Source organism: Drepanopeziza brunnea, assembly GCF_022702325.1.
Source record: "Drepanopeziza brunnea f. sp. 'multigermtubi' strain 214-2 chromosome Unknown ctg4, whole genome shotgun sequence".
Classification (NCBI taxonomy): domain Eukaryota; kingdom Fungi; phylum Ascomycota; class Leotiomycetes; order Helotiales; family Drepanopezizaceae; genus Drepanopeziza; species Drepanopeziza brunnea.
This window is the reverse complement of record NW_027094067.1, coordinates 695,476-722,661: the sequence shown is the minus strand read 5'-3', so window position 1 is coordinate 722,661 and position 27,186 is coordinate 695,476. Positions and strand designations below refer to the sequence as shown.

Here is a 27,186-nt window from a genome sequence, read left to right as displayed (position 1 = left end):
TGCTACGTGACATCATTAGAGCACAAACCAAGTAGCAGAAGAGTCATCTCCTTCCTTGATGATTCTTTTCTTTCAAACAATATAACAACCCTTTCACTTTTATTACCAATCCTTCAGCTGAGGCCCACCTAAGCGAGCCGACGATTAGCGAAAGGCGAGCAAACACCTCCAGCCTCGAGCAGACGAACCTCAACAATTTCAGGATCCTCGTCAATATGAGCAGCCTTTTACATGCAGCGCTACCTCTTTAATACCAAGTGGCGTCCACTTATTTTCCTCAGCATCAAAAGCTGGCCGGCAAATAAAAGGTAACCACGAGTATCGCACATTTCCGCTTGTACTACCACACTTGTTCGATTTAACCCTTCCGTGGTCTGATCTCCACGAACATGATAGCTCTCCCAGCTATCTATCTGTGCTCTATTAAAAAGGTTGAAAGCTCGCTCTTTGCTTGATTCTGCCCAAAATATTGAAGTGAAGTCTCTTGCCTCAATGACGTCTCCCTCTACTCACTCAACTCTACTCATATGTGGTAATGCGGAAGCCATGGTTGATGGCAAGCAATCGCCATGCCCCAAACTAGCACCCAACGTCTGCAAAGGATGTTTTTTGATCCAGGTAAGCAGGCCCCTTTGGGCTTTCTCAAGCAAGTGAAAGTTGTATAGTAATTGTTGAGATTGACATGTCGTATAGTACTGCAGTAAGGAGTGTCAGGTAGCACACTGGGTCTCCCATAAAGTTGACTGTAAATCTCCGTTGATGAAGTCGACCTGGAAACCCTCATGGCAACGGGAAGTTCGAAAACCCGCTTTCATCACCGGAGACAGCGGCCCGTTCGCGTTTGGACAAACTAAATATGGCAAGCAGAAGTACCTCTGGGGTAATGTTCCAGCCATAGATGTCGTTAACCACTGTCATAATGAAGCTGCAAACCTGCCAGAACGCTTCTCTCTTCTCTTTGCTGGTAAGACCTGAACTATCTTACTGTGTGTATTACTGACAATTCCAAGCATCAGGAGATGTGAGAAACGTGGTCAAATCGCTGGCAGGACTCCCACACTCTTATTCCGGACAGTGTGAGGTCGTGATCAACGATAGGGACTTTGACATAGTAGCACGGAATGTCATAATCCTCTTGACTTCTTTATACTTCGATCCCGATGAGGCAGCGAACATCATGTTACACATCTGGTATTCCGCCCTCATACCCAAGCAGATGCTTTGCTCGTTGCAAGATAAGATCCTGCCCCTGTTCCAGGAGGTATGTTCAAAGACGCGCGGTAGACCTGCTGCCGCCCTTCAATCGAAGACCTGGAGCCGTGGCGCACGATCACTACGGCTGGTGCTGCCGAAAGGACTGTGGGATTGCCTTCCATCCTATCTGCAGGTACCAGATGGCTTATCGTCCGCTCAAGCCCAGAAGATCATGATGGCAACGACACTTCCACCTGAGCGACGCGACTATGTTGATCGGGCGCATTACACACGACCGCCTCCGTGGCGCGTCTGCACGACAAAATTCCGCAGGGACGGAATACTCTTACCTTTTGGGAATCCTCGTAGCGAGTTTGACACGCCCAATCCGTAAGTCCCTCGGTCTTTGAATGGGTACACAGTACACTACTAACACCGAGCAAGGACCTTCTATCAGACAACAGACTTCTGGCCGATGATGGACTCTGCGGATCCACTTGGAGGCTGGAACATCAAGGACGTGATGCGTCTAGCACCGCTAGCAAAGAACGACATCTACGGTAGTCTGTTCAACTATCTGCAAGACCTACTGTTGCAATTCTGCAACCAGGTTTCTCGATTACCGGTCCACTTTCAATTATTCCAGGTTGATGCCTTGGATCTCCCTGGGATTCTGAGGCAACGTGGGATGGATTGTCCCTATTTCGATAGAATCGAGGTATGTCAAAAGCTCCGGTTCCCTCATTAACATAGGAACTGATATTTTCTAGGTGTCTAACATTGGGGACCGTGGATATCTAGGTCCACAAACCATCATCGGAACCTTTGGGCCGTTGCTCAAAGACAAGAGTCACAACCCCTGTGCTACTCTGCTGACACTGTTTTTAAACGCCGTCCACGAAGAATTCAGCGAAGCGGACAGTCTGCTTACTATCAAATCAGAATCGATTCGCCTACAGAACTACTTGCCAACGGATCCAGCCAAGTTTCAGCCTGGACATATGTTTGATGCAGAATTTATGAGGTTCAACGATGCGCGCTTGATGGTCCGGGACTTCGACAAGGTGTTTGAGAAGTTCATGCAGAAGTGTGATTTTCCAGAGATAGGTAAAGCCGCTGGGCTCGTGGCGAAGTCGAAGAATACCATCATCGAACCGTGGCCCTTGCGGCTTACAACCAAGTCTACACGGGCCGAGTTCGATCTTCTCCATGCGTCTGGTCATATAGGGTCCGAGAGGTATGTCGAATGGGAGAGGGTACTCGGGATATAGCGTTGTACTCGCGTTTCCGTCCTCGAAAACATTTGTATGGACCTTCACTGCCGAGATACGTTGCTAGTTTATCTACGATCATTAACGCGGAAGCAGATCTGTTAGTCATTATAGATCTAAGTGAATTTCCTCCCTTCACAGAGAAGCAAATGAACTTGAATTTTTGTAGCTTATTAAGTTTGTGTAAAAGATATAGAAAGGATATTTCACCTCGCGTTAAGCCTTTAACCTAAGTACGTCGAAGTCATTGACGTCAAAGACACTTCGGATTCCAGACTCATAATGCAACTAACGATCAGGAGACCAAGCGCACTCGCGCTCCTGCTCCTGCTCCTCGAAACGTCACTTTGTTTCTTTTCCAACTTTCGACTTCTATCTCATCTTAGCAATCTTATCCGAAAAAATTACTTCTTATTCATCGCTCCACTAAAGTAACCAAGACCAGTATCCCTTCCGGCGTCGCGCTAATTGTTTATCCCTTGGTGCCGCCCCCCACCCCATACGACCACCTCACTACCAAACAAAACAAACAAAATTCACACACAACCAACCATCCCTCCTTATTGCCCAAAGTCTATACAAGCAAGTTATTGGTCATGCCCGCCGACAAGATCCAAGAGGGAGATAAAGGTGCAGTGCTCCTCTCATTCCGATCAAAGGTATCTGGCTCACTTGCCACTCTGCCCATCACGCATCTCGAGTCTGGAATTCCGGTCGATTGCCATTATCGTACTTCGCCCTTCGCTCAAAATCGGCGGCGCATTCAACTAGTGACTCCTAGCTTTCTTAGCAGTCGTCATGCCTTCGAACATCTGGAAAGCATCTATCTATCTTGAGTCCCAAGCGCGTCACCTGTGTCTAGGGAGCATCATGGAGTCTCCTTTTTTCTTTTTTTTTTCTTCTTTTTTTTTTCGGTGGCTCAGTAGTATCAAGAGCTAACTCTCTTTCGTTCCCCAGTCTCCTGGAACTGGGGGGGAAGCCACCCCAGCGGAGTCGCAGCCGAGGTCAAGGAAGGCGATGTCTCCGTGACCTCCCACAAGGGCAATGAAATCACCAAGCACGGCGAAGAGGGTAACCCGGCCGTCCACATCGCGAGATCCGGGAACGATGTCGTGAAGAAGGCAAGCGAGTTGCAGGTCGATAGCAAAGCCTCCAGGTCCAATGGCACGTCCTCGGAAGCCAAGAGAGAGGAGGCGAAAGACGACGACAAAGCAGAGGGTGATGCAGAAGAGAGTCCAGAGGAAGATTCAGAGAAGAGTCCGGAGGAAGATTCAAGGGATGCGAAGGCTGGGGGGGTGGTGGAGTCGGAGAACGAAGATGGGGAGGAGGGTGGCGCGGAAGCTCAAGCTGGCGACAAGCGCAAGGCGGACGAGAAAGCCGATGCTAGCAACGACGAGGAAGAGGATGCTGGCGCGAAGAACACTAAGAAGCAGAAGGCTAGCGACGACGATGCAGAGTCGGCTGCTGCCAACGGCAAAAAGAAAAAGGGTGGTCACCTAAAGGGCACCGATAGCGACAAAAAGCCTGCCCAGGAGAAGAGAGAACCTGCCGCTGGAAGAGCAGAACGCAAGACTCAGAGCCAGAGCAAGACTGAATCATGAGCGGTCAGCCACTTGTGTTTTTCATGCTAGGACCATAGTGTGATTGGCACGGGAGACTTGGCTACGTCGGCTAGAGCGCGGCTGGGTGGGATTAGTTAGATGGATGAAGGGGAGAGGTTACTGGCTAGCGCTTTGATCTGGGCTGCACATAATATAAGAAAGCGGACTGGATTTCAAAAGGTGTTTATTTTTATTATGATTTATCTTCTAGGCTCTAGGACACAAAACTAAAGCGATCTACGCTGCTGCATAACCACGACGCAGCCTTGTAATCGCCGAGTGAAGGGCAAACCAATGAATGTGTACCGGTAGGTGGACTCATGGTCCTCTCCGTCGAAACCATCGCGGAGCTCAAATGAATGGCGCCATAACTCTGCATTGTGACATCGGTGTAGTACATTAGGCTGCAAAACCGACTCTCTCCACCTCTCTGAAATGAGTGTAGGACTGCAAGACTGCCGCGGTGGGAATTTTACCGTGTTTTGACTCGTAACCACCGTGGACAAGCTGGAATTTATCTAAAAGAGGGGGGAGAATAATCGAATCCCGCATTCCGGATTACACCCATCCCGAACTCCTATTTAGGGGTCTCATCTGGTCGTCGACCTATTCGGTATAGGTACATAGGCTTAGGTCGCCCTCCGCGAGGTAGTTCGCTCTTGCATCGAAGGTAGTGCAGCCGGCGTTGCCCCCCGGTTCCTTATTGCCGGAGGATACCCATACAGTCCAGGCATCTTCTATGGTGTTGCTGGGGCATGCAATCAGACCCGCACCATCGAAGGTCAGAATGCCGTCAACAAGCTCCCATCCTTGACTCTCCGCGTTCCCGGGGGGAGACTGATCACCAGTCGTGTAACCCAGCTTGCCCTGACCCATTTTGGAACGGTCGACATAGAACTGTTGGGCAGGGCCGGACCCAGTATACAGATACAAGACGCGGTCGGGGTCAATCGTGAGTGTGGCGAAACCTGGATCATCGCCGTTCTCGCAGCTTGCTCCTTGAGAGAGGAGGTTGGTGTAGAGGTTGGAACTTGACGCGGATAACGAGGCACGGTCGAACGCAAAGCCAGACTTCAAGGAGCTGAGAGAGAAGTATTGAGGTGTGGAGAGTGTGTCGTCGGGCTGGGTGTCTGGCTGTGGTTCTTCCTTTTTTTTGGATGGCAGTAATGGTAATACTATAGAGGCGGCGCCTCCAATGAGAGCACCCCAGATGGGCGCTGCTGCCGCGAGATGGGCTACACTGAGAGCACCGAGGATGGAGGCTGAGAATCGCATCTTGAAGCTTCAGATGGCGATTGCAGGTTGAGGTTGGGTAGTGAAATGAGAAAGGAGTGTGAGGTGAAGCGACTGTGGGTTGGGTCAAGACAAGTGCCCATGAGGAGGGAAGATGGGAGGGATGGTGAGGATCGCATCTTTATAGATACTGTAAGTTGCTTCCCTCCCCGACAGCAAATCTGGGTTAATGTCTTCGTATTTTCAGTCTCGCTTATTAGAGACTCTCCTCCCTCCAAGAGATGTCCGTAGAACTTACTCGGAGATGACTGTTTCGTCTTAATTCATTGTTGAAGTTGTAGTTGTAATTACAGTATTGCTCGGTAGCAGCGCCACCCCCTTGACCATATACATAGTATGAATTGGTACGGCTCTTCCCCGGGTTTATCTTTATTTAGCAGCTCGGTTCTGTCGGATGGAGATAAGGTTTATGCTCGGCCTTCCGGAGAGTTGGGCCGGGCGAGATTCACGAGATTGACGCTGATGATCACCAAACTTTTATCTAATCGAATATAATGTTGAGCTAAATGTGGATCCTGGCTAAGACCGTAAACTGTTAAAAATGCGGTCATTTGACCTGCGCTAGTAACGTTGATTAAGTATATCCATTTGAGCTTGGGCTATCGAGGAATACCAAAAACTTGATTAAGCGCTTATTAATATAGAAAAAGAGATCTTGCGAGTGTAACGGGCTAGATTTGCGTTTCTGCGATTGAAATCGACTTTTTTTTATCGACTTTTTTTTAATCGACTTTTTGTAAAACCTATTATTATAAACTATTTTCTTTTGGAACATAGCTAACTAACTAAAAAAAAAAAAAAAAAAAAAGCTCGAAAACCAACTTACTGTAACGCTTTAAGAAGGGCTATTGCTACAAATCAAATGCTTGAAAGATACTTAAGCAGTTGCATCGAGCTAAGAAGGGGCTGTAACTAACTGGCTGCACCGAGCTGAAAAGAGCGATTGCTATAAGTTGGATGCTCGAAAAGCAGCTGGTTGCATCGCGCGGAAAAGGGCTATTCTATAAGGAAAAAGACTATATAAATATTCAAGAGATAGCTAGCTGCATCGCGCTAAAAGAAGCTATTATTAGAGATCTACAGTAATATAGTAGTACTACTCTCCCCCCCCCCCCCATGAATAAATGTCGAAAGTATAATTTCGCAAGGAATCTTACCAAGGCTTAAACCAATCAACTTATAAGGATTCAGCTTTGAAAAGTATCCTTGAGCCAGTATTTAGCCTATACAGTGGAGTTGACAGGGCTTTAAGCCATTAAGAAACCACCGCTCTATGATCTATGGGCTTAAACTGGGTCCAACATTTATTCATGGGGGGGGAGAGTACGTAATGTTGAGCTAAATGTAGATCCTGGCTAAGATCGTAAACTATTAAAAATGCGGTCACTTGATTTACGCTCGTAACGTTGATTAGGTGCATCTATTTAAGCTTGAGCTATCGGAGGAACGTCAAAAACTTGACTAAGCGCTTACTAATATAGAAAATGAGAATCTTGCGAATGTAACGAGTTTGCGCTTTTGCGATTGAAATCTACTTTTTTTTTTTTTAAAACCTATTATTATAAACTCTTTTCACTTGATTAATAGCTAATTAGTAAAAAGAAAATTCTCGAAAACCAGCTTGCTATATCGCATTAAAAAGGGCTATGGCTATAAATTAAATGCTCGAAAGATAGCTAGCTGCATCGGGCTAAAAAGGGCTCGAAAAACAGCTTTTTGCATCGCTTTAAAAAGGTTTATTGCTATAAATTAAATGCTCGAGGGATAGCTAGCTGCATCGGGCTAAAAAAAGTTATTGCTATAAATTAAATGCTCGAAAAGTAGCTAGCTGCATCGCGCGGAAAAAAGCTATTCTATAGGAAAAGGGCTATTTTATAGGAAAAGGGCTGTTCTACATGAAAAAAGCTATTGCTATAGATAAAATATTCGACAGATAGCTGGTGCGTTATAAGAAGCTATTATTATAAATTATATAGCTACGAATATTATACCGCGAAGTCCGGAAAACTTACCCCGGAGCCGGGCTGAAGCGTCACATTTTCTTTACGTCCCTTTAAAGCGTATTTCTTATAGAAAATCGATGTAGCGCTAATGCGGAAGGCAGCCTCGCACCACGACCGGGCGGAGCAAGGTCTCCTCTGGCCCCGGAGCTTGCGGAGGGCAGCCAGAGACAAGACCTTGTATGGATATCGAGTATGGAGACAACAGTGGGCCTGATGGGCCTAATACCTAGGAGAGGCGGTCACTGACTGACTGTTGCTTCTCGGTTGCTGGCGTCTCCTGAATCGGATTCGCCGATTTATTGTTGTGCCACGCTGGCGTTTCGACACGCAGCAATTCTGACGTTGGCCCTCAAGTATTGCCAGCAAGCTGCGTAGCAATCGCACCTTCATCTCTGGCTCGATCAATCTCTGCGGAGAGCAACATCATTCCACGATCGGCCACCGTAATAATATTCTGCAGCTCCTTGAGCGCTCGCTCGTTATGGTTCGTGAAAAACCCATCTAACGATCGCTTGAATTCCGACGTCGGGTTATGATAGCTTTGGAATGTTTCTGCATCCCAGTCCCTCCGTCGCGCAGTATCTGATCCACTTGAAGATATTTGGGTATGTTCCAACAAGCCCCCAAGGTCTACAGACTCAGGGAGAGCATCATGTGGAGGGCCATGGGGAGAAGGGGTGGCCGGCTCTACTACTGGTGCAAAAGGATCCAGCCCTTTGATTACCGCGTCGACGAATCGTTGATCGAAACACCGATTCTGGCTGGTCGGATCCTCAAAGTCATACGTTGGGTATTCTGGGTCAGGAAAAGCCCGGAAATCGTCATATCCGAGGCCAGTGACTCGAAGGATATCGAGCTTCAGCTCTGTCGAAGCACGGAGGTCTTCAGCGATCCAAAACGCCTCCTCTCCTTTCCGACCCACGCCACCGATCCATAAGTCTGGGCCCTGAGGGAGAGCGTGAGGAGCGCGGACTTTGAGATAGACTTGATTCAGGTATAACTCCTTCAGCGAGGGTGCGATCTGCCTCATGAGACTCACGAAAGAACGGGCCCTTATATCCACTCTTTTGAGCTCTAGGAACCGCAGATGAGTCAGCTTAGAAGAGATGTCTCTGTGGAATGGCAGAGAACGCATTATCCAATGATTGTAGGCCACATTGTGGCAATGTCTCCTGGTCTTGATATTCCTTCGGACGTTCCATCCTATCAAGCATAGACTTTCCAGATGTGACGCCTTCTCGATCAAAAACCAGAGGTTGTCGCTGAACGTTATTTGTGACGCCTGGAGAGTCTCTTGCCTTTTGATCTGCAACACCAAGTGCTTGAGCCCCTCGAAGACGCGAACGGCATTGATCACATCCATTGGATTGTTGCATATATCCACCACCGAGGTATCGCTGACATGATCCAAGACCATTGTCTCCAAAGTAATGTGTTCCTCGGGCCGTCTTGCAATGCATGCAAGTGTTGTTGCTAGCAATATCGTGGCGGTTCGACTGGTCTGGCCGACTACTTGGAAGGGGAGGTTCAACTTCAACCGGCGCAAGTTGGGTGTAGACCATACTACTCTCTGGCTTGAAAGTTAAGAAGATACCGGAGGGGGGCCGGGGCTGTGGAAATATCGACATACCTCGACGACAGTCCTAAAATCCGTCTCGTCAAAGGTATTTTCATTCATGCAGTACCTGCGAAGAGAATCCAGGAGTGGACTCATCTCGGGTACCTTTGATAATAGACCTTGGAAGACGCTTGATAATCGACTGATCTCCTCTGCATCAATGTGAAGGGTTAGCAGGGATTCCACCGAGCTGAAGTAGCTACCTGTCGAAGAGAGGGAAATCTAGGCCAGTATTCTGGCAGAGCACCGAGTAATTCAAGCAGCCAGAGGATCATTGCAAGCACTACCACGACCCGACGTACCCTCGTCTCTCACGACCATCAAGTCCAAGTGTATAGCCTCGCAGATGGCCCCCACGCTCGATAAGCTGTCGGGATCGGGTGTCGCCTCATGTCGCAGGAATCTGGAGAACTCAAGCTGTACCGTCTTGAATGCAAAGGCGCGTAGGGCCAGATCAAATGCCTTGCAGACCAACCGATGTTGAACTATGGTGTTCTTATGTCTCTCACACATGCGCACCTCCCATTGCAAGATGAGGCCAAGTATTTCGGTGGGAAGGGAATCCATGACGGGAGGGGGGAGTGTGTTGAATATGGTACTTTGTTATGTTCGCATCTGTCTTGGTGGCGGGTTGGTGTCGTCGACGAAGTTGTTGTTGGAGGTTGGAGGGTGGAGGGTGGAGGGTGGAGGTTGGCGGGTAGAGGTTGGAGGTTGGAGGTTTTTGGTGGGGGTGGATTATACAGTGGTCGAGCTGCAAACGCAATGCCGTGCACGACTGGCGATATTTATATAAAAGAGAGCCTTTTATTTAGAGTTCCAAGGAGCTTAATCGAGACAAGAGGAAGTCCAAGGGTCCAGTACCATACACTCCAGATACCTTATCAGTCAAGGAGCTTCTCGAGTATTCCGTATACCGAGTACGAAGTACCGGTACCTAGGTACCTAGAAGTATGAGATGAGCTACCGGGAGTGTTGCTTGAGCACCGACCGCAGGCACAATATTTACATACATATACGGTACTTGGATATATATGAAGCAGGCTAAGTAACAGGAATCTTGTGTCTGTACCTACCTACCTCTTGAAGAGTTGGAGAGGTAAAGACAACGATAGAAATCATTATATCCATATCCATACGAAATCTCTCTGAGACTGAGATATTCTCACTGCTCGGCTCTTCCTATCCGCAGTCCGCAGTCAGTACCGGTACCTAGGTACCTAGGTACCTAGGTACCGGTACCTTCTCACCCCACCTCACCTTCATGGTACCTACAGAGTCCGTAGTAGGTAGGTAGTAGTGAAACACCCGGTCCTCCTCCCCAAACTGCCTCCACAATCTAATCCAATTCTCAATTCCATACTAAACTTCATCAGCATCATCATCTTCATCATCTTCATCATCACCATCTTCGTCCCCATCACCACCATCACCACCATCTTCGTTACCATCATCATCGCTCCCCCCCCCCTCTTCCCTCCCCCCTCTCTCCTGATTCCCTACGCCTCACGGGTTTCTTGCCAGCCAGCCTTGCCATGTTCGCCTAGACGCAATCCTCCTCACAGCCAAAGCTGCCCCTGAGCACGCCCGGCCCAACATTGACCATGTCGAAGGCATTCAACGATAGCACAACAGCAACAGCAACAGCAACAGCATCAGCAGCCCTCCCTCGCTCCTACTCCTCGCCCAGTATCTCCTCCAATTTCGTCAATGTCACACAGCCAGAGATCCTGCAGAACGACCAACTCCCCAGGTCGGCAAGCTACAGCAGCAACCTCTTCTCCCCGGATGGATCATGCACGGCACAGAAGGAAGGAGTCGTGGCTGCAGAAGGGAGGCCAACGGAGCTGCAGCGCTCGCAGACGGCAGGCATAGGGATACAGCGGAAGACTACAAACCGCTTGACGGAGGATGAGCGCCCCAAACTGCAGAGGATCGGGAGGAGGAAGTCCTTGGTTCAGCGCCCAAAGTCGTGGATCCAGAGTCTGAAGAGTGGATCCCCAGAAAGGCAGAAAGAAGCCGGGACGCTCGTCACAGCACCAAGCGATGCCCCTCCCGTACCTGCAATTTCGAAGGCCATCCGGGACAAGGAAAGCAAGACGACGAAGACCGTATCAGAGTCGTTCGCGAACTTTGCGAGGAAGTCATGGATGAATTCCTCGAGATCACCATCTCCGAATCGTACCATGTCTCGAGAGGCAGAAGGCAATGAGAAGATTGCTGATGACTCGAAAATGACGGGCCAGCCTGTGAATACCACCCCGAAACTCGACCAGTCACATTCGCCCCCTTCCACAACTGCTGCGACCACAACCGCTGCCGACAGCCCGCCCACGCTTCTTCGAACGGTGTCGACTTTGCGGAAGATGAAACAGAGGCCAGCAAGTGTCCTAATGACTTTGACAGGTTTCAACTCGACGAACTCTTCGGCGAGTAGCTTACCGAGAAGCTCTTTGGATAACAGATCGACACCTCGAACATCGACTGATAAAGTGCCACCCTTGCCAAAGAAGCTGTCCACGGACAAGAATCCACGTAGCGCTGCTGACATTCCGCCTCGCAAGCGAGACGAGCTCTGGCCAGCCTTTCGGTCTTTGGAGAACGATCACTCCAAGTTCCAATCTAAGAGCTGGTCGTTGAAGACGAACGTAGTCCGTTCATCACTCCTGCCGTTTCTTCGCAGCCATGCGTCACATCCCTCGAATAAGAATCTGAGACCCGAAGACCTCGACCGCAGAGTGATCATTTTGAATAAATGGTGGACTGGGCTTTTGGAGGTCTTGGATGGGAGACAGAACCAGACTGTCAGCGGGCTGGATCGCCCTGTTCTCTTAGAAGCTTGCTACGAAATTATGATAAGGCCCGAATGGCGGCTGTCACCATCTCAATTTGCCCCATTGGCAGAGCGCGTTCCCAATCCATCTCCCGAAAGGCGTCCCCAATCGAGGAAGAAATCCTCATCCAACTCTTCGAGCTCCTCGGCCTCCCAGTTTATGGCCGAGTCCGTCTACCACAATACCTGCAACCTGTTCATCCAAAATCTCCTAGCTCAGATGACTTTCGTTGTTGATAAGATGTCCTTGAGACATGCTCCCGCAAGTCTGGTAACGTTCTGCGGAAAAGCAGCTGCGTATGCTTTCTTTTTTGTGCCCGGTGTCGCTGAAATGTTGGTCCGAATATGGAAATTGGAAGCAGATATCCTGAAACGTGTTTCGGATGTACTGAAAATGCCAAGGAGAGCCAATAAGCTGGAGCTGGATCAAGTTAATGCTGCGTTTCCTGCCCATATACGGTCGCTGGCATGGACGTCTGTGAAGACAATGATAACCCAGCTGCGGCATGATCCCACGTTGCCGGTGATGGCAACAAAGATACAATGGCACGGGCCTTGGGCTGCTCGCTGGTGTGGACGAGATAGTGGTTTGTTTTTCGTGTTCGTGAAGCATTATCATGTACTGGCCGAGGAGTTCCTGCCGTCAGGTCTTCCTCTCGTTGAGAAAGGTCGCGCTCCAGGTAAATATGATGCTATCACGGGCTTGACAGAGCTGACACTTATAGGCTTCATGTTGGTTCTGGCCCAAGTACTTACAGCGCTCGATGCAACTGTCCATAGACAGCCAGCAGCTGATCCGTTACCAATCACGTTCGACGATGTTCTTGCAGGTGCCGATGCGAGTGCTGCCGCTCTTCCCTTGCCATCGACCAACTCTGCGAGGCTCATGGCTGAAAACCGCCTGATCATGCTGTTGCGAGACTTCCTACCAGAGAAACCCTCGGATTGTAATGCTGCGCGGAAAACTTTTGCTGAGGCGTTTGGGAAGATGATGAAAGCCTCGGCCGCAAGAACGTCTCTGTTTGACCACAATTCTTGCTTTGTGCTTCTGGACTTCGCCGAGGAAGCATTAAACATCTATGTTCGATTTTCATATGCGCATGATCTTGAGTGGGATTACATTGATTGGCCGTTTTGGTTGACTGTCTGCAAGAAGATGCTGGAAAGCCAGAACACCATGTCAGAGATACGCCTTTTCGCCTTTCTCTATGGTTCTTGGCATCTGATTACAGCTGATGAGCGTCGAAAGGAGATCATGTGCTTGCAGTGGCTGTTGTCGGAAGAGACGTTCGATAGATTTTTTAACCATTGGTGTCCAATGGTCAGAGCGTACTTCATGCGGCTTTTGTGTTGGCGACTCTGTCGGGACGAAGGAGAAGCCAGTGACTTGGATACGTAAGTGTCGTGTCAATACTTTGTAGGTCTCGATTGACAAAGACAGGAAAATATTCTCGAGGCTATCTATCCGACTCAAATCTAATTGGGCACATCACCTCTTTCTCAAACAGTGTGCCGAAGAAGCACGCATCCTTCCACCATCGACAACACCATGCTGTCCAGCTCCCGGCCGACGTCTATTGATCATTCGAAACGACAGCCAGATACAAGCTGCAAGTCTCCTTCTCGGATTTGACGGTATTGTCAACTCATTGTCTTCCCAAGGAACCCCCGGTGCCAACCTAGCCGCGGCATCAACGAGGTCATCTCTTGCTGCCACCCCCCAATCTGAGGCTGCAGATGCTGCTGTCAAAGCCAAGATCTTAAGCGACCCATCACCTCCCGCGCCGAACAAGAGACGATGGACATTCCTGGGCAAGGCCATCCCCATCCCCTCATCCTTCACCTCTACCCCCGAGACTGATCCCTCCGAGGCCCGGGCCTCCAGCCCAACAAATTCACTTGAAGAAGCCCGACTACAGACAGCAACCGCTCGTTCCCGGCCAACGATGCACTCCAAGACCTCCAGTACCGACAGCGACACACCACCTGCAACATCCACACACCGCGTCTTTTCCTTCAAGTTCTCGCTAGAATGGTCGCAGCATTTCGAAAAACCAGCCAGCAGCTCTCCCCAACAGGGCCCTCGCATGGCACCAGGCTCCGAACGCCGCATGATGCCTCCACGCCTCCCAACACCGGCTCAAGCTTGGATAGGCGCTAAAGTGCCAGGCATGAGTCAGGAGATCGCACCTAGGGATCCGAAGCTTGATGATCTCCCTGGGGGCGAGAGGGTGAGGAGAGCCAAGTACGCTGGGCGGGCGCTCGCGGAGTGGGCTCTTGTGGTAGTGGAGTGCAATAATTTCGTAGATAGACGGAGAGCCGAGGGCGTACCGGGGTTGAAGTGGGTAGAAGTACCCACTTTAGGTGTCGAGGGGTTTAGACGCTTCAATTGAGAACCTGGCCCATACGCCGCTGGGCGTAATTAGTATTAGAGAACACAAACAGCTGTGGAGGGGGGGGTGGGGGGTTCTTTCTTCGTCGATTGCATAGCCTTGGCGTCTGGATCGGCTGGTCTGGCTACCACTTGTTTTCCCGGTGTCGACGGGACAGATGTATACTCGGTCGCGTCGATACTCCGCGACTGAGGGGAGATATCCGATTTGAGTCAAATGTTCATTGAATAGGCGGCTGGATAGAAGGGGATCAGTTCGAGGATTTCCGTTCTCAGGGTGTGAATAGGGAGGGGCAAGCTGTAGAATGGATTGGGAGGGAGAAGAGCGAAGAGAAGATGGTGCATGCATACAGACATGGATGGAAATGTTGATGGCCGGAGCCGTCACTTTCATTGAGTCCTGGGCGTGGTCACGTCTCCTTCGCCTGGCTGGTAGATTTCCTGTCGATTCAGTAGTCTCAAGCCTTCTAGCAATCAACCACATCGGTGCTCTCTTGAGAAAAGAGTCTTCTCGGGGATTATTATTATTATTATTATTATTTTTCTGGGTAAAGTGATTTTCAAGGATTGAAGTTATGACAGAATGACATGAAGACTGAGGTCGTACGTATATTTCAAAGCACTTCACGTTGCGTCTCGAAGTGATAATACGACTTTGAACTGAGATCGATCCCATCTCAAGCTTTTGAGCAATTGTATCGGTGCTCCTGAGAAAAGATTCCTCTTGGTGTATCCTTTAAGGATCGAAGCTATAAGGGGATAACCTAAAGTCTAAGGACGTATATTTCAAAGCAGTCAACCCCATTCTCGAAGTGACAAGTCGACTTTGAACTGATACTGCCAATCTGGTTTCTAGCAGCTACACCAGTGTGCCTCGTGGTTGATTCTGGACCAAGAGGAGGTACGATATCATATCCAATCCCGGCCTCTACTTCTGCTCGGGCCAGACGTCGTACCCAAACGTGTCCTTCATATTCACAAACCTGGTCGAGCGTCCTTCGGCAATCTTGTTGACCTTTTCAAAGTCCGCGTCGGTCAAGGTCACAAGCTGTGCATTCCCTTTGATCCTGCTCTCGTTGCTGCTCTTCGGGAGTACCACGTATCCCCTCCTCAGGCCCCAGGCAATCAACACCTGCGCCAGAGTGCATCCTTTGGCCTCCGCCACGGCAATCAAATCCTTGTTCGTGCTGACCTTCTCTCCCGTCGCGGGAACCTGGTCTTGGGATCCGAGAGGCGAGTAGGCGACGGGTAGGATGTCACGAGACTTGCAGAAATCGATCAGGGCTTTCTGGGGAAGGAAGGGGTGGATTTCGACTTGGTTGATGGCGGGTTTCACGCTTGCAAATGAGAGGATCTGGGTGATGCCTGCTTCGGTGAAGTTGGAGAGACCGATAGATTTCGCGAGTCCGGCGTTGTAGGCCTTCTCCATGGCGCGCCAGGTCGGCTCGGGGTTGCTGGTGAGGGCGTGGTTGATCACGTACTGGCGAGTGTTAGTGGGGGTGTAGGATGAAGGATGCCTTCGAAGTGTATTCGTTCCCCCCCTCCTCCTTCAGTCCTGTGCCACGATGGAAAGTGTTCGAAACATGGATTCTAGGGGAGGGCCTCGGGAAAATGTCTCTGGGGGAGGGGGGTATCTATCTGATGAACACGGATTTCGTACCTTGCCATCAGGGCCTATCTTGACACTTCGATCCTCGTTTTTCTCGGATGCTATGGGCCAATGGATCAAGAAAGCATCGACATACGTGGTTTGCAGTTTTGCCAGCGAATTTTTGATGCTCCATTCCACATCTTCGGGCTCGTGCAAGTGATTCCAGACCTTGGTGCAGATGAAGATATCCTCTCTCTTGACGGAGGGATTGGCGGCGAGGAACTCGCGGATGCCAGTGCCGACCTCGTCCTCGTTCTGGTAGAACCAGGCGCAGTCAAGATGACGGTAACCGGCGTTCAGGGCATGGATGACGGCTCTATGAGTCTCTCCTTTGCTGCCTTCGTTGGCGAATGTGCCAAAACCAAGAGCGGGGATCTTGACGCCGTTGTTGAGGGTCAAGATAGGACCTGTTACTGCTGGGGATGCCATGGTGGGTGTAGGTTGTGGTATGTGGTATGTAGTATGTTTTTGATTTTTGATTTTTTTATATTTGAGAGAAAGTATAAAAGGGAGAGAGAGAGAAAGAGGTTGGAAGAGAAGGGGGGTATCTAGATCGCTTGTCACGTGTCGCTAAGCACATCGGTCGTATATCATGAATAAATATCTCACGTTTCACTTTTTTACTTCTTTTTTTTTTTCTTCATCATCGGGTCTCTCAAACAGCACACACTCACCCTCCCACCTACGGTACGGGCCGATGACGTTGCTGAGATCCTCCGTCCATCTCGATTCACGGTGAAGGAATACAGGAATAAGTGCCCTGCAAGAGTGAAAAGGATGCCTTTGAAACCCCTTCCTTGGCCAGTCCATTGTGAAGATAGGGGTCCAGTCGGATAGAGTTCGGTGGATGAGATCAGAAGAGGTGGATCAGAGTAGGTGGATGGATGATGACATTTGCCCCAAAAATGAGAAGGAAAAAAACCTCATATACGGGAGTAGTTGTACTTCCCGGCTCCCAGTTCCCAGTTCCTGGATGCAGGGTTCGATTCTACAAACCTGTTAATCAAGAGACTTGACAAATAGCCCTGGACCCGACGATCCGCTTTTAATAATGACTTCTGTCCGTCATCGAGCCCCAAAAAAGAACAAGAAACACTGGGACTTCGAGAGATGTCAGTTTATCCGAATTTTCCTTTTCGATGGGTACATAAATGACATTACCTGGACCCTCCCCTCGTACCATGGATTTTCTGTCCTGCATCACTTAACTCTCCTACCCCGACCATCAAAGCCTCAAAGCCCTCTCCTACGTATACCATCTGGTATTGACTTTCGAATTTCCTATCCTGAATCTATTTGCCTCAAACATGCCTGCTTTCGAAGACTCGAGCTTTGGCGTCGACGCCAAGTCGTCAGAGGCACAACTCGCCCACCTCCAGAAAGTTGTCGGCAATGGCTCTTCAAACAGGTTTCCCGAATCTCTCTCCGTTCCGTCAGAGAGCGGGTCAACGAACGGCTATGGCACTGCCAACACTATCGAAGTGCCCGCCTCGAGATCCTCCATCGCGGAGAGCGAGGCCCTGATGCATTCTCTGAGCAAGGCCCCATCTCAAAGAGACCACAGGCAGTCTCGAAACAGCTTTGGAGCTTCATTGCCAATCCCAAGATCCAAGCGTCAATCGCGGCTCTCCACTGTATCAACCGCAGATGGCAAGCCAACTAGACCTGGGATGCCCGTTGTCCAGCCAAGCCGCCACATCCTCTCGAGCCAAGTCCAGGACATGTTCGCGGCCAAAACCGCCGCAGCAAAGAACATGGCCTTCGCCTTTGACATTGATGGTGTTCTCGTCCACGGTGATCGTCTGATCAAGGAGGGCCAGCAAGCCCTCGAGATCTTGAACGGCCACAACGAGCTCGGCATCAAGTTCCCACACATCTTCCTCACCAACGGGTCTGGCAAAGTGGAAGACGCCCGATGTGCGCAACTCTCCAAAATCCTTCAGAACCCCGTGTCTACGGAGCAATTCATCCAATCTCACACCCCCATGTCCGCCTTGGCCGAGTACTACGATACGGTCCTCGTCGTAGGAGGCGAGAACTACCAGTGCCGAGAAGTCGCCAAGCTGTACGGCTTCAAGAACATCGTCGTCCCCAACGACATCTACGCATCTGACGAGACCATCGCACCTCTCCGGGAGCACTTCACCCCCGAGCAGCGCAGCACCTCGTCCCCCCGGGATTTCAGCAAGGTGAAGATCAACGCCATCCTGGTCTTCTCCGATTCCCGCGACTACGCTACCGATCTTCAGATCATCATGGATCTCCTGCAATCCGACGAGGGTGTCCTCGGCACCAAGACCAAGGACCCAACCAAGCAGAGCATCCCCATCTATTTCTCTCAAGGCGATCTCCTCTGCCCAACGGAGCACCCCACTCCCCGCATGTCCCAAGGAACCTTCCGTATCGGTCTGGAGGCCATCTACAAGGCCGTGACGGGCCACGAGCTCGAGCGTATCGTGTACGGCAAGCCCGAGACGGCGACCTACAAGTACGCCGACGAAGTCATGACCTCGTGGATGGACACGATCCACGGCGAGGAGAGACTGCCCGAGAACATCTACATGATCGGGGACAACCCTCAGTCGGATATCATCGGTGGCAACAAGTACGGGTGGAACACGTGTCTCGTGCGGACGGGCGTCTTCCAGGGCGGGGCGAACGACGAGACGAACCCGGCGAACTTTGGTGTCTTCACGAACGTCCTGGAGGCTGTCAAGGCCGCGATCCGCAAGGAGCTGGGCGACGACTTCAAGTTCGAGTGGAATGATAGCATGAACCCTGTGACGGCGGGACACTCGATCTCTGCCATCGAATAGATGTGCTCTTGGGAAATGATGCGACGAATTTTCTTGCCCTTCACGTACACCGGATCTGTTTGATGGCTCTGCATAGTGTGGCGTAGCAGACAAAGAGATAGATAGACAGATGGATGGATCCAGACGGACAGACTAGATAGATTCCTTCCTCCTCTTTTAGGATAGACATGTTGGCGTCGAGTATGCCATTGAGCTCTAGCTCGACAACGAGTTGAGATTCCAAGAAAAAATTATATATATATACCTACCTATATATATATATATATATATATATATATATATATTTGTATTGATGAATTTATTTATTCATCTCCTGCTCCCATTTCCTGCCTCCCACTTGGCTGAAACTGGGCACATATAGAAGTCCGGGTACTTACAATAGACAACTTCGCTTACCGACCGCCCAAGCCTCCTCTCAATGTCATCTAGCCGAGTTACCAAATATTACGGACATACAATACCTAACACCCCGTCTTGACCTTTATGAGACACACACACACACACACACACGCATACACCTATATATATCTATATCTCTATCTTCCCGGCAACCATTTCGAAACCTCCTATCCATTTTCATCATCATCCTCAAAACCAAACAATAAACAAAACGCGCCGCAATGGCGCACTAACCATACCTAACCCAACTACCTACCTAACTACCAGAAAATAAAATCCACTCTTGGCGCGCACCACACGCGCACGCTACTTGGCTATCTATACTCGCTTCGACAACCTTCACCCAAGGTACTTCACCTCTTCACCTCTTCACCTCTTCCCGTTCCACCTCTTCCTCCTCTTCCTCCTCTTCCTCCGATCCTGATCCATCCATCTCCATCAATCTACCCATCCCAACCACAGACGACGACGACAGCCAACACAGGTACCCCAGCCGTCGGGCGCCAAAAAAAAAAAAAAAAAAAAAAAAAAAAAAAAAAAAAAAAAAAAGGGGGCTCAAAAACCATGACATCTCCTCCCCCAGTCGAATGCAGCCCTCTTCCCTCTCCTGCTCCTCCTCTCATACCCTCCCCAGACTTTCGTCATCTTAACATCAAGTGAGTGAGTCCTTTCTTTGCTTCTTCTTTTCAACTCTCTCTTTTGAACTCTCTCTTTTCAACTCTCTCCCCCTCCCCCCCCCCCCAAAAAGAGGTACATAACATATACATCACATGACTAACGATCCCAGCCCGTTGGAGTTGTTGGAGCGGGTGAGGAGGGAGGAGGGGAGGGTGCTGTACGCGGCGGCGCCGATGGTGCGGTATAGTAAGCTGGCGTTCAGGGAGACGGTGGCGCGGGTGGGGGGCGTGGATCTCGTGTGGACGCCGATGGTGAGTTGGTGAGAAAGAGAGGAGAGTCCGAGAGGGAGAAGAGAGAAGGGAAAAGAGAGGAGAGGGAAGGGCAGAAAATTGGAAGAGTCAATGGCTGATACGTGCGTGGTGTGGTGTGTAGATTCTGGCAAAGGAGTTTAATCGCAGTGCGTTAGCCCGAGACAGCGGTTCGTCTGCTCCTCCCCCTCCTCCTCCTTCTGCAATTCCCGTGCGCTGTTTATACATCTCCTTCTCCTCTGTCGATACATAATCGAGCAGCAACAGCAACAGCAACGTTCGTCCGTCCTAGCTGACATTGATTGCCCCCTCCCCAAAGATTTCACCCTCGCCCCCTCACCAACCCCGACCATCGTCCAGCTAGGCGTCAACTCCCCCCAGGAGATGCACCGCAGCACCCTCCTCCTCGCGCCCCACGTCAACGGCATCGACATCAACTGCGGCTGTCCCCAGTCCTGGGCCTGCGCCGAAACCCTCGGCGCCGCCCTCATGCACCAGCCGGCCCTCGTCTCCGCGCTCGTCCGCTCCGCCAAGTCCGCGCTCGCCTCCCTCGGTCTGCAAGGGCGCAAGACGGTCAGCGTGAAGATCCGCGTCCACGCCGCCATCCACGAGACGCGGGCTTTCGTGCGCGCCGTCGAGGACGCCGGCGTCGATTTCATCACGGTGCACGGCCGGACGAGGAGCACGCCGAGCAGCAAGCCCGTGGATCTGGACGCCATCCGCGCCGTGAAGGCCGCGGCCAGGGTCCCCGTGCTCGCCAACGGGGACGTGTTCACGCTCGCCGACGTGCGGCGGGTGGTCGAGGCGACGGGTGTGGACGGCGTGATGAGTGCGCGGGGCCTGCTGGAGGACCCGGGGCTCTTTGCCCATCATCATCATCATCATCATCCTCATCATCCCGAACCCGCCGCACCCGCCGCACCCGCCGAGCCCGCCGCTGCCGAGGAGAGGCGGCGACGCTGGAAGGTCCTCGAGCACTTCGTCATCCAAGTCATCCGCGCCCCGATCCCGTTCAAGCTAGTCGTGCACCACCTAAGCGAGATGGGGAGCAGCGATCGCGAGCGGAAGGGCAGTCTATTCAGCAAGGAAGAGAAGGCGCGGCTGATGGAGTGCAAGACGATGCTGGAGCTCCTCGACTGGTTAGACGAGCTGGGTGATGGGAGGGAGATTAGGCGGTGATGAAGATGATGAAGATGGTACATACATACACACATACAGAGAGAGATTCGGCTAGTTAGTTAGTGAGTTAGTTAGCTAGCTAGCTAGTTGGTTCTTGAAGTTCTGCATGATCATCAAGCGGGTATGGTGATTGATCATCGAGCAGGCAGAGGAGGGGGGTCCTTTTCGTCCTTCTTCTTCTTCCTCTTCCTACGTGGATCGCCACATGCTTGGTATGGGAGGAGGAATACCTGGATTGGGAGAAGGGATAGGTAACCTGGTTGGCGCAGAAGGGACGACGCAGAACAGCTCGCAAGGAGCCACGCTCGCGTGTCACCATGGACGGTGGCAAGCGACACCTGGCCACCGATCAACCATACTCCGGCTATATCGGCTATAAGAACGGAAGACCAACTTCCTAGAAGAGCAATCATTTCCCAGGTTCCATGCCGAGGGAGGAGGTCGAGCCCAGCAGGCCAGGGATGGTGATGATACCGGTACCGTGTCATCGAGAGACAGTCGTCAGCTCGGCGAAGGAAACAGAAACAAATAGGTCGAAGGCAAAAAGTCTTCTTATTAATCTAACATTTTCTTTCCACTGTCCGCATTCACCAACACAAGACAGTTTTCTCCAGCCTCTCGGCCACCCATCCACCCCTTATATGCAATGACTTTTTAAAGAATTAAGAACAGGAGCCAGGTAACCTCATAACGTCGTATCCAGCCAGCCAGCAGGAGTAGTAGCCATCTCCATGTTCAGCCATCTCGCAGAATCAAGAAAGAAAGTTTCCGCCACCCCCATATGCCAGCCAGATTCAATCTCCATTCATCAATAAAGACCTCCGATTCAACATGCTCAAGAAAAACCAACCGGCAGATGAAAGGACCGCCCCCGGCAAAACAGAGAACAGCAAGATTTCAAAGCCCCAGATGTGCAAGAAAGACTCAAAACGAATTTTTTGATGTGAACCCCCAACCCACTGCTCCCATTTGTGCATTCCTTCTTTCCATTCTTTTCTACCGCCGTCCCCAGAACGGTTACTGCTGGAGTCTAGAGCCAGAGCCAGCGACGGATACCGGCCGACTTGCACCCAATCTGTATCGCCAATCCGAAGCGGAGCATAGAAGACCGCAGTTCTCAAAATCAATTTCCATACCGATGTCCCATTCCATTTTTTGTGAGCATGCCAGCTCACCCCAGTCAGCGAAAGATGATCCAAATGCCAATCGTTGTACAAGAAATAGGAAAGAGGTTGCCTCAAGAGGCCAATGAGAGAAAAGAAAAAGAAAAAAATCTGGCCGACTAATTACAGATTTCTGATGGCGAGACCAAAGCAGGACAGCAGTCCAGGTGGCGTTTTTTTTTTTTTTGTCGAGGCCCAGCAACTCTAAACAGGAGGAAATCGTCCCACGTGCGAAAAGAAAACAGGCCAAATAGCAAATTAGTTCCCGCAAAGCAAACATGCCTCCCCAAGCCCAGAACACCTGACTGGCCTTCCTCCCAGCATTTATGCCACCCTGTTGCGAGAGACAAAAGGAAAGAAAAAGAGGAGAAGAAGGAAAAACAGGAGAGAAAAATCTAGATTCGCTGATGCAACGCCAGAGAGCAAATTAAAGGAAGTCGTAAGATCGAGGCAGCCTCCGAATGAATAGGCGCACGCAACTCGAGATCGTAATAGGGGGGGTGTATTGATCGGACTGCGAATTACCACTTGTTGTAAAGCTCTGGCCAGCAATTTGAACGCAAGGCACGCTGAATATAAATGCAAAGAACTTTTGGTTTCGATGCGCTAGACATCAGAGGCTGCTTGGGTGAGCGATAAACGTCCGCGGAAGGCACGTGAATGAGTGCGAGGTCTCGGAGCGAATGCGTATCTATCCGGCAGTGATCTGCTGGCCATAGCCATGGTTCATAAAGTATGGTTGCTGCTTCGCGTGCATGCTGCAGCCACAGGTGCAATCAGCAGCGCCGTGATCCCAGATGGTGTTGTTGTTATTGTTGCTGTTGTGATTGTAGTGTCCGAAGTGGTGGCCGTAAGGAGTGAACGGGGTGAGCTGGGTGGCGATCTGAGTCGGGACAAATGGGACATGTGTCTGCGGCTGGAAGCCTCTCGATCCCTGGTTGTACATGGCCCAGTCGTTCCATCGAGGAGCTCCACCAGTGGCACTCGCATTGTACTCGGGGGTGTTGAGACCAGACTCGGGCGCGGATGGGGGGGTGAGTTGCGGTGTAGGATACGCAGACCAGGCGCTGTGGTCATAGCCCGCATGGAAGCCCGACTGAGGACGCTCTCGCGAAGCCGTCTTGGGATAGCCGTGGTAGGCCTGGGGGTATGGGCGCGGTCTCTGGACGCTGGTGTCGATGGGGGCCAGCGGCACCGGGGCCATCCGGGTTGCCTTGCGCTGCATGTTCCTCGCCACGCGCCATTCCTCCCAGCTCTGGATCCATGCGTTGAAGTCCTTGCTCTCGTCGAGGTTCACGTAGAGGTTCCAATCCATGGCCTCCAGCCAATCCTGCTCCCGGGTGTTGAGCTCCGTGACGGCAATGCCACTGACTTCGGACCAGGACCGGTTCTGGAAAGTGTTGTCGTCCAGGAACTTGCTTCCCAGAAGAAGGCCAATCGTCAGCATGCGCCAGACAGTCCCCTCGCTGATCTTCTCGGTCGGGAGCCCAGACGTGCCAGCAGCCTTCAGGATGTTCATTCGTCTCGCGAGATAATTCATGCCGAGAAGGATGGTCGTACTGGGAAGTCGGGTCGAGGTGAGGAGGCCCTGGACGAATTTGCGGAACGACGGGGTGACCATGGCGTTGGGCAGGACGATGCGCTGAGCCATCTCGGCAATGTATTCCGTCATCTGATCAATCTCGTAGTCCAAGACGGCACACACGCCACCGGAGGTCATCATGCTGGGCGGAGTTCGCAAGGCCGACGGAGACTCCAGGGAATCTCAGTCGGAAGCAAGAAGAGAAATGCGTGCGTGTGAGCGTCGGAGGAGGTTGGCCAGGTGCCAGATGCCAGATTCCAGGTACCCCTGAAGCCCGCGAGCTCGCAACCACGTCTCCCACGAAGAGTGACGGCGAGGAGAAGGACAGCGAGGAGAAGGACGGCGAGGAAGAGTGAGGTAGGTTCCTGTGGATTTATTGTGCCATGGACTGGCGACCTCGATCAAGTTGCCTCTTGTTCTTTTCTCCCCTCCCTTTTTCTTTTCCCGGTATGGCGTGGTGGGCAAGGCAAATCCAATCAGCAACGGAGATGACACCGGAGTGGTTGACGACCGTCCAAGCAAGTGCGTAGACACCGAACCACACCTTCAGATTGTATCGACCATGCGCGGGTGAAGATGGATCGAGTCTTGAAAGGGTCTGGAAAATCTGAAAGTTTTGTTATTAGCCTTTGTTCCAAGGGGCACAGCCTACTCTGCGACGCGAGAGCCCTCAGGATCTGCGAGAGGCGATTGAAATTTCCGCAGGGGGTGGGGAGTAGGGGAAAAAAGACCCAGATCAACACCAGGGTCGGGAGGGGAGATTTGATGGAGAGGAAGGTTTGCAGAGTGTTTCTGCTGCCTCCGCGGGATGGATGATGTACTGGAGTGCGAGAAGGAAGTGGGTAGTGGGTAGTAGACTGTCGTGGATGGCAGGCCAGCTCGCAGCGCACCGAACAGGAATTTGGATGAGCCGCTCTGTGTCTCGGCAAAAATGTCGTCGTGATCCAGAGGCCTTCTCGGGAGCAGGAGGTAGACGGTAGGCAGAGAGAAAATGTACGAACCTCTTCGGGGGTGGTAGAGCGTGAGCGAAGGCTCGCTGGCTGTCGGTGGGCGTTCCCGGTGGCCCAAGCAGTCGGATGGATACGCAGGATGAAGCGTGCGTGGCGTTGTGGGTGTGGATGTGGGAGTGGGAGTGGGTATGGGTGTGGGTGTGGGTGTCGGTGTCGATCGGGATGGTGAGGGAGGGAGGGATTTTGGGGGGGGGGGGGGATCGAGGGATTGAGGGATTTGGAGGAGTCGAGTCGAGAGGAGGAGAGTCGAGTCGAGTAGAGTAGAGGAGAGGAGAGAAAGAGAGTTGAGTGGAGAGAAAGAGAGTTGAGTAGAGAGAAAGAGAGAGGAAGGGAGAGAGAGGAAGAGGGAGAGGGAGAGGGAGAGGGCGTAGGAGTGGGAGTGGGAGTCGGAGTGGGAATGGGAGAGGGAGAGGAAAAAGAGAAGAGGATACGCTGTCGCAGGGAGAGGGAGGATGGAGGAGAAGAAAGAGGTGGAGATGTGGTCGGTCGGTCGGTCGGACGGTAGGGAGTTGGGGGGGAGGAGAGGGAAAGGACCGGGAAGGGGGAGGGCACGGGGCAGGGAGGGCCCAAGGCAAGGAGGGCACAGGGCAGTGTAGGGCAAGGGCAGGGCACGGCAGGTCAGGGCAAGGGCAGGCCAGGCCAGGGCAGGCCAAGGCAGGGCAGGGCAGGGCAGGGCAGGGCACGAAATAAAATTTGCTACTTCGCAGGCTCGGCTATAGCAGGCTCGGCTATTCAGATAGAGTAGCGGTAGAGGACGGCGGCGATGGAAATACCGAGACGGAGGGGAAGGTGAGGTGAGCACGGTTGATGAGTCAGCAAAGCATTATTCATTCCTTTTCCTCTTTACTGAATCATCATTACTAAATGAATCATATAATATCACGTACGTAGTATATCAAAGTCACTTCTTTAAGTTGATATGTGTGTGTGTGGATACCGGTAGACGGTCTAGATAGACAACACAGACAGACAGGTAAACAGGGGTGTTCTTATAACAGATTCGATTCTCCCCTTTTTTCAACAGACCCCCAATGATAGCCCAGCATCATCTATCTACCGAGTCATCGATTTTCGATCAACGAAAGTACTACTACGAAGACATCTTGCTGGACTAAAATGATTCATCATCGCGGAGATCTCGGCAGTATGCACCGAAGCGATTCTTGTCGCTCTGATCGCACAAGGTAGAGAATTCAGCGGTGGCTTTCTCATTAGCCGTAAGGCACTAAAAAGTAACAGGTGTTAGCAGTAGAGATACATCGATACAGAAGTTCAAGAAGACTTGATTAAATCTGGTCATCACTTACTCTCCCATACAACATTTTGACATTTTGGAGCATGCTGCAGAGGCGTTCCGCCTCATCCGAATCGACACAAGTACAAGATTGCGGCTTTGCGCTCACTAGAGAGATGCTAGAGTAATAGGTATGCAAGTTAGCAAGCTCGCTATAGAAGACTCATGAAGATGGATTAGACAAAGCTACTGACAAGGCCACGACAAGCAAAGTCTTGATAGAGACCATTTTGAAAATGTATCACGGAAAGTGTGGAAAAGATTGAGATATATATCTGTTGTGTTGGGATTTTCGAAGTTGAGAAATCAGAGGGCTGAAAAGACTGATGATGATGATGATATAGAAAAAGACTCGCGCGAGAAGGAAGACTTTATACTCGTATTACACTATAGCTAGGAAGATGTAGCTAGGAAGATGTAGCTAGGAAGATGTAAGGTAGAAAGCTGAGACTCGTCGGCGAGTCAACAAATCATTCTAAATTACTTTGTACGGAAAGCAAGCAACCGACGAGTCCGTGAACATTCGATTGAATCGATTCTTTCGGCTTGGCTAGTGCAGAATCAGCCTTCAATAAATGAACCAAGATCATCATAAGGTGACTTGCCCCGCCGTATGGTTTCAAGCTGTATATTGTATTACCGTCTTTGCACGGCGAGTGAGGTCGGGACAAAGATTCCCCAAGCCTCGGACATAATGGAGCATGATTCCCCCATGTGGCATGCCACAACACCCTTGCGTTCCCAGGGGAACTACTACGTATTTCTACGCAACACTGCTGTACCATATTGATGGAATGCTTTCTCTCTTGGAATTCGGCTCTCTGTCTTGGGTTCCGTTTCCTTTTTCGCACTGCTATGTGCACTTACGGCTGACCCCGGTCCGGCCTTGATACCAGTCGCTTTGGGACTCGCACAGCCACGCTAGAAGCTGGCTACAGCAGTCTGTCTGTACTTGCCTGGCTTT

At 51.1% G+C, this 27,186-nt stretch overlaps 9 protein-coding genes across 11 annotated transcripts; 4 read left to right on the top strand and 5 right to left on the bottom strand.

Moving 5' to 3' along the window:
• Positions 1-492: 492 nt before the first annotated feature.
• On the top strand, positions 493-4,066 carry L3040_003090 (uncharacterized protein; the record flags this gene model as incomplete). Of its 3 annotated transcripts, none has more annotated exons than XM_007290903.2 (5): positions 493-618; positions 694-964; positions 1,011-1,584; positions 1,639-1,912; positions 1,965-2,465. In XM_007290903.2, the coding sequence occupies 5 exons, from the start codon at positions 493-495 to the stop codon at positions 2,463-2,465; spliced, it is 1,746 nt and encodes a 581-aa protein (XP_007290965.2). The 3 variants fall into 3 exon arrangements, with proteins under 3 accessions (XP_007290965.2, XP_066012302.1, XP_066012301.1); XM_066154330.1 differs by lacking the exons at positions 493-618; positions 694-964 and adding exons at positions 3,102-3,124; positions 3,423-4,066 and having other exon boundaries at positions 1,178-1,584; positions 1,965-2,431; XM_066154329.1 differs by lacking the exons at positions 493-618; positions 694-964; positions 1,011-1,584; positions 1,639-1,912; positions 1,965-2,465 and adding exons at positions 3,062-3,095; positions 3,423-4,066.
• Positions 4,067-4,672: 606 nt separating this feature from the next.
• Positions 4,673-5,341, bottom strand: L3040_003089 (uncharacterized protein; the record flags this gene model as incomplete). Its single annotated transcript, XM_007290904.1, has 1 exon — positions 4,673-5,341. One exon carries the CDS (start codon positions 5,339-5,341, stop codon positions 4,673-4,675), a length of 669 nt encoding a protein of 222 aa, XP_007290966.1.
• Positions 5,342-7,711: 2,370 nt separating this feature from the next.
• Positions 7,712-9,547, bottom strand: L3040_003088 (uncharacterized protein; the record flags this gene model as incomplete). Its single annotated transcript, XM_066154328.1, has 5 exons — positions 7,712-8,346; positions 8,402-8,436; positions 8,661-8,932; positions 8,993-9,132; positions 9,283-9,547. 5 exons carry the CDS (start codon positions 9,545-9,547, stop codon positions 7,712-7,714), a joined length of 1,347 nt encoding a protein of 448 aa, XP_066012300.1.
• A 1,034-nt stretch (positions 9,548-10,581) lies between these two features.
• Positions 10,582-14,203, top strand: L3040_003087 (uncharacterized protein; the record flags this gene model as incomplete). The annotated part of the gene is made up of 3 exons (XM_007290906.2): positions 10,582-12,490; positions 12,536-13,205; positions 13,252-14,203. The coding sequence occupies 3 exons, from the start codon at positions 10,582-10,584 to the stop codon at positions 14,201-14,203; spliced, it is 3,531 nt and encodes a 1,176-aa protein (XP_007290968.2).
• A 927-nt stretch (positions 14,204-15,130) lies between these two features.
• Positions 15,131-16,282, bottom strand: L3040_003086 (uncharacterized protein; the record flags this gene model as incomplete). The annotated part of the gene is made up of 2 exons (XM_007290907.1): positions 15,131-15,682; positions 15,863-16,282. The coding sequence occupies 2 exons, from the start codon at positions 16,280-16,282 to the stop codon at positions 15,131-15,133; spliced, it is 972 nt and encodes a 323-aa protein (XP_007290969.1).
• Positions 16,283-17,160: 878 nt separating this feature from the next.
• L3040_003085 (uncharacterized protein) lies at positions 17,161-18,669 on the top strand (the record flags this gene model as incomplete). Its single annotated transcript, XM_007290908.1, has 1 exon — positions 17,161-18,669. The coding sequence occupies one exon, from the start codon at positions 17,161-17,163 to the stop codon at positions 18,667-18,669; it is 1,509 nt and encodes a 502-aa protein (XP_007290970.1).
• Positions 18,670-19,632: 963 nt separating this feature from the next.
• On the top strand, positions 19,633-21,173 carry L3040_003084 (uncharacterized protein; the record flags this gene model as incomplete). Its single annotated transcript, XM_007297315.2, has 4 exons — positions 19,633-19,724; positions 19,856-19,997; positions 20,119-20,164; positions 20,314-21,173. 4 exons carry the CDS (start codon positions 19,633-19,635, stop codon positions 21,171-21,173), a joined length of 1,140 nt encoding a protein of 379 aa, XP_007297377.2.
• Positions 21,174-23,027: 1,854 nt separating this feature from the next.
• L3040_003083 (uncharacterized protein) lies at positions 23,028-24,059 on the bottom strand (the record flags this gene model as incomplete). The annotated part of the gene is made up of 1 exon (XM_007297316.1): positions 23,028-24,059. One exon carries the CDS (start codon positions 24,057-24,059, stop codon positions 23,028-23,030), a length of 1,032 nt encoding a protein of 343 aa, XP_007297378.1.
• A 1,980-nt stretch (positions 24,060-26,039) lies between these two features.
• Positions 26,040-26,451, bottom strand: L3040_003082 (uncharacterized protein; the record flags this gene model as incomplete). The annotated part of the gene is made up of 3 exons (XM_007297317.1): positions 26,040-26,153; positions 26,236-26,341; positions 26,417-26,451. The coding sequence occupies 3 exons, from the start codon at positions 26,449-26,451 to the stop codon at positions 26,040-26,042; spliced, it is 255 nt and encodes an 84-aa protein (XP_007297379.1).
• Between the last annotated feature and the right edge of the window lie 735 nt (positions 26,452-27,186).